A 5,317-nucleotide genomic window follows, 5' to 3' on the forward strand; every position below is an offset into this window, starting at 1 on the left:
ATGTGGGATTGTTCAGAGCCGAAGAGAGAACGCAAAAGAGAGGATAGATAGTAGAGAGGGGACAGACAACATAAAGATGGAATGAGCTACGAGGATAGCAACTAGGGAATGTACTGGTAGAATAATGGCGAGCCACCGAGGATCTGGTGCGGTGTTGTGCTTGGGCTCTCATGACAGTATGTGTACTCAAGATCAGACAGATAAGAACAGCTGCATAGGGGAGGGACGTGATAAAAAATCGACAAGATAATTTAGAAATGCTACATTTATGCTGCAGATCTGGAACTGGGGCAGTGGGGAAAGGAAAGAACTGACAACCTAGATGCTCAGTTCTACTGTGTGCTAGAGAGTAAACATGGAACCTTGTACGCTATGTAGTCCTCTTGCATCACCCTTTGGTGGGGTGATTTTATATGCCAAGAAACATGGGCTTATCGGAGCGCGTAGAAGCAAATCTCTCCTCCGCTCACCCGGACTCACCTCTCTGCACACTGCTTTCGGGCTTATTTGTTTTTTTTATTGACATATAAGCACTATGCTCTCCAAATAATTCAATCGCTTACAGTTCGTTTTATCTATTCTCCTGGTGGTGATTTTGCTAGGAAGCAATGACAAACATAACCATCTAGGAGAGGGATTAATGAAAGGTGTGTTTAATCGCGTATACAAAACACTTAAAACCACTAATTTCATATTCGAGTCAGATATGAATTGTATCTATAGATGAGTGTATAGGTATTGAACGTATATTGGGAACCATATGTAGTACTTTGTATTCCATTAACTTTTCAAATATTGAATTTCTTCAAACTAAAACACCTCAAGGCAGCTCGGATTGCACGATAAACTTCCACAAACAGCTCTATGATGCTCGACATGCGTCCAAAGGAAATATCGTCAAGTTCATACACACAGTCAGCACATCTGAGTTGTGAAACTGGGACCTGTGAGAAGTTGCGGATAAGAGGTAACACTTTTCAGTGCCAACATACGCCTCTAGAATTGCTAAATCTGGTGGCGCCGCCGCATGACCCGGACGACAAGCCATTCGCACTGACTGGCCTCAGGGAAATGGAGCACAGCTGTTACGCAGTGAGGCCGGTTAAGCGCCAACTTCAGGCTATGTAAAGGCCACCTCTAAAAATTACGGGAAAGGCAGTTTGTCGGCCCAGTAAAATGGGTTTTTTTTTTTTTTTTTCCCCATCCATGTGATTGACATTTAATAAGTTACCAAGACAATTAACTGCGGGTGTTTAGGAACCTTGGCTGCCGTCCACAGACAACTAGAGGCCCAGGGTATAACGATTTCTAGCGATTCTGATTGCATATGGCCGCTGATGTAGGATGAGTTAGGGTCTGCGCTAAGCAAACTCTTAGGATTGGATTAAAGAATGAGCCTTTTCCAGTCAGTTAAGAATATGTGGGGGATAAAGGGAGAACATTTTCTACACGGCGTGCAACTAATGGAAAGCAATCTCTCCCCACAAACTCATGGGGTGAGAAAACGGGAGAAGAATCACTACTCGCGTTACTGTTGTTATCTGATGCTTCTTTTAGCGGGTCAGTGAGCGCAGCCATTTAGGAACGAGTAAGACCTGTATAAACCACTTACATAGAATTTATCTGTCATCCAACAAGAGGCAAACAAGCCTTACAACAAATAGGTCTTAGACACTTCCCAGTCCTTAACAAACAATGCTGCATATCATCTGAATGCCTCAATAGGATAAAGCACTACTCCGAGTCATTGTGAGATTGTGGGGCTCTTTTTCTTCGAGGGGAGCGCGCATGTGGCCTGAGGCTGTGGTAGGATAATAGTTTCCATGTATAAATGATCCATCTTTTTCTGCTATGTTTGCATTAATATCAATATTTTAACTCTGGGACCTGTGAATTATGACATACAGTAAACCTGTTAACTTGTGCTTATGAACCTGCCAATGACAATACAAGCTCTTGTGCAGGACAGCACAGATATTTCAATAGAGAATGAAATGAACATTCAACCAAGAGTGACAGTCTATTTGGCTCTGGTAGCCAGGATGGAGCAATATGTGCTCATAACGCTTCATCTATTACAGTACGCGCGAGCGAACTCTCGCTCTACATACTGTGGCCCCCCCCCCCCATTCCTGGAAGGCACACTGGATTCGTGCTGCTCATCCCACATTCATCATGCTCAAGCATGACACTGCTGCTTTTGTTGAGTAGGGCGCGCCTTTGCTGCAGGCACCCAGAGTGCCAGGCTGAGAAGTGGACTGGGTGGGCATGCGTGGAATGCAGATCAGGGTGAGAGGGGGCAGGGAGTGTCACAAACTGAATGAGGAGATTGAGGAGAGCGGGGCACGACCGGCCTGGCCTTCAGGCCCACTGCGATCGCTGCAGCATCTCAGAGGGCAGAGGGGCTTGTGCTCCTTCGTCATCAACACCCACTGGCCCTATGTGGACGATTCACTCAAGACGACCCCACCAACAGCACCACGGTGACCTCAGCCTTTGCCCACTGCAGATGTGGACAGTATTTCCCTATTTTGTGAGCATCTCTTCGGATTCATACACAGCTGTGGGAAGTGACACCCGAGGGCAACTCATCTACTATGTACAGACTAACTGCTCACTTGAAGCGGAACTAATCCTTCTAGAATATAAACTCTTTCATATGCCAAAACACACAGTAGCTAACCAACAGTAAGAAACCTCAACTGAATTCAATTATTGTTGCAAGATCACAAGTAAAAGGCTTAATTTGTTGTATTTTTACTTTAAAATACAGACCAATTCAAATACAGATCTTAGAATAAAGTGGAAGAAATATTTTGTGTATTGTGGAACAGTTCGTACAAACAAAGGCAAACAGTCACTTTTACATTAATAATTACACAGTCATCATATACCACATCCTGCATTTCAGCTTGAAATTATGCAGAGGTCAATGCACCTACATCACGGTGCATACAACTCACTCACAGAGCTCTCTAATGCACTTACAGGTTTTATGACATGTCAACCTGTAACACACTATCTCATGAAGTTAAATACATAATGTCAGTCTGACAAATACATCAACAGACGAGTCATTTTCTGGTCTTCTTCTTCTTTGATTTTTCAGCATCGTCGTGGGCCTTCCTCTTGGCTGCGAGCTTGTTAGCCTGGAAGAGGAGAATGAATGCAGTTAATGTCATTTCAGAGGTCAGTGAACTCCGGGGGGGGTCATCGCTGGGTTTCAGTGTACTCCATACAATACTGTTAAACATTCTCAGCCCGAGATACAATGCCTCATACAGAACATAAAGGATCCAATGTTAAATATGTAAGAATGTTATCTGTACACAGTCTTATCTATACGTGAATCCATATTTAATCAATAACAAAATGGAACAAACCTCTCGGACTTTTCTCTTCTTTCCAAACATGATCTTGTCGTAGAGGTACTTTTCCTTTTTCTTCATCATCATGATAGCCAGACGTTTCTCCTCTGCCTTCTCCTCCTCCTCCAAGCGGGCTGGGTTTTCCACCTTCACTTTGCCAGGTGTCACTTTGACTTGCAGAGACTAAAAAAAAGGAACGAGAGGAGAGTTGATTAAAGGCTCCACTAGTTTGTATGAACAGGAAAAGACGGACAGTAAAGGAAAGGGTTCCAAGTTTCTTACCTTGCCCTGGGATCTCTGCTCTTCCATCTTCTTAAGATTCTTCTCATCTGCCTCTTCTTCATCATCTTCCTCCTCTTCGTTGTCATCTTCCTCCTCTTCATCCTCACCCTCCTCCTCCTCCTCGTCTTCCTCTTCTTCCTGTCCATGGGCTACGATGGAGGTAAAATATATCAATGATATGTCCACGGTCTGAATTTACCCAGCCCATAAAAAATATTTATTTTTAGGCTTACTGTTTAATTATTTTACAACACAGACTCACAATGAATGTAAGAGATTTGTTTTTACTCTAATCGATGAAAATAATATTCTTTAGTATAAAAACACATTCACCTCCTACAACGAGCCACCTAATTTATTACAGGTGCATTATTTTTAGAAGTCACATAATTAACTTACTATTACATGTGTGTAATCATGGCTTGAACACTGACTGTAGACTAAATACATCCCAAACATCCTAATTATAATCACTATGATTAAGTGAGTGTGTTTATAGTATGTGAAAAGTTATTATATGCACAGTATGAAAGATATGACAGAGAAAAGCGTAGGTCCGTACCAGGTTTTTCTCCTCGCTGTAAAGCCATGATCTTTAGTTTTTCAGGGGGCACGTAGTCTCCGTCCTTCTCCTCCACGAAGGGGGAGAGGTGGGGGGGCAGAGTCACTCCAAGGAAGTAGTCTTCCACAGGCAGGACGATTTTGGCATTGATACAGTCATACACCCACTGGGGCTGGATGTAGTACCTGAAACAGATCATCACAGTAAAAGCTATTAAAAGAACCTCTTGTGATGCATTTTGTTTATTTCCCTGTTCTCATATGAAAACAAAGAGCACATATCTTGTATTTATATAAATTGAGGGTCTTTTTTTAGTCTCCTCTGCTGGAGGAATATGTGAGGGAGATAAAGAAAGAGGACAGGGTCTGTCAAACATGATGAAGAACAGAGGGCTGTTTTGGTGCAAGAGAGCAGAAAAACGATTCTGAAAGGAGGCATTGTAGAGGATATGGTAATGTACAAGGAGAGAGGAGCACCAAGGAGCATCTATCAGCAGAGACTTCCTGTATTCAGAAATATACTACAAATGGAATTGCTGTTTAAAAACGGATGTGTTCTATGTACAAGAAGAGGTTAAAAATAAGGACAAACAACAGTCATTTACCTGTTGATATACTGTTTATCGACGTTAGGTCTGTCAACAATGTGATGCGTGATGGTCTCATCTGTCACTTCGTATGTGCTGCCGATGCAAACGGACTTGTCCCAAGACACCTCGCCACCAAAACACCTGGAAGGCAGAAGCAATACACAAACATAGAGAAAAGGGTTGTGTGTTAGTTTGGCTTTACAAGGATAGTTTCTGAATTTTCCCTGTGAAACTCAAAATGTGCTGAGAGTTTCACTGCTCTGACTCACCTGATGACAAAAGCCAGTGACTCTCGGGGCACTTCTCTGTTGAGGAAGAACTTAAGCCCGTCAAAAAGCTTTTTTTGAGCTTCCAGCTGTTTCTGTTCTTTTTCCTTCGCCTCCAGCTTTTCAATGTCCTCCTGAAGAAAAGCACGAAAGTAAAACACATATACATATATATACACACATATATACATATACATATACATATACATATATATATATATATACACATATATATGCGCATTACTCTGCA

General features: G+C 42.4%; 1 protein-coding gene across 1 annotated transcript in view; it reads right to left on the reverse strand.

Moving 5' to 3' along the window:
• Positions 1 to 2,736: 2,736 nt before the first annotated feature.
• Positions 2,737 to 5,317, reverse strand: part of pes (pescadillo) — a 6,885-nt gene continuing 4,304 nt past the window's right edge. Inside the window, exons 10-15 of the mRNA XM_035659038.1 lie at positions 5,071 to 5,201; positions 4,817 to 4,942; positions 4,213 to 4,397; positions 3,651 to 3,799; positions 3,384 to 3,551; positions 2,737 to 3,149 (exon numbers count right to left, since the gene is read on the reverse strand). Coding sequence (XP_035514931.1) covers positions 3,075 to 3,149; positions 3,384 to 3,551; positions 3,651 to 3,799; positions 4,213 to 4,397; positions 4,817 to 4,942; positions 5,071 to 5,201 — 834 coding nt within the window. The 3' untranslated portion in view covers positions 2,737 to 3,074. The remainder of the gene's footprint in view (positions 3,150 to 3,383; positions 3,552 to 3,650; positions 3,800 to 4,212; positions 4,398 to 4,816; positions 4,943 to 5,070; positions 5,202 to 5,317) is intronic.

The sequence above is a fragment of the Morone saxatilis genome, unplaced genomic scaffold, assembly GCF_004916995.1.
Source record: "Morone saxatilis isolate NCDOM2014 unplaced genomic scaffold, NCSU_SB_2.0 Contig16, whole genome shotgun sequence".
In the NCBI taxonomy this organism is placed as follows: domain Eukaryota; kingdom Metazoa; phylum Chordata; class Actinopteri; family Moronidae; genus Morone; species Morone saxatilis.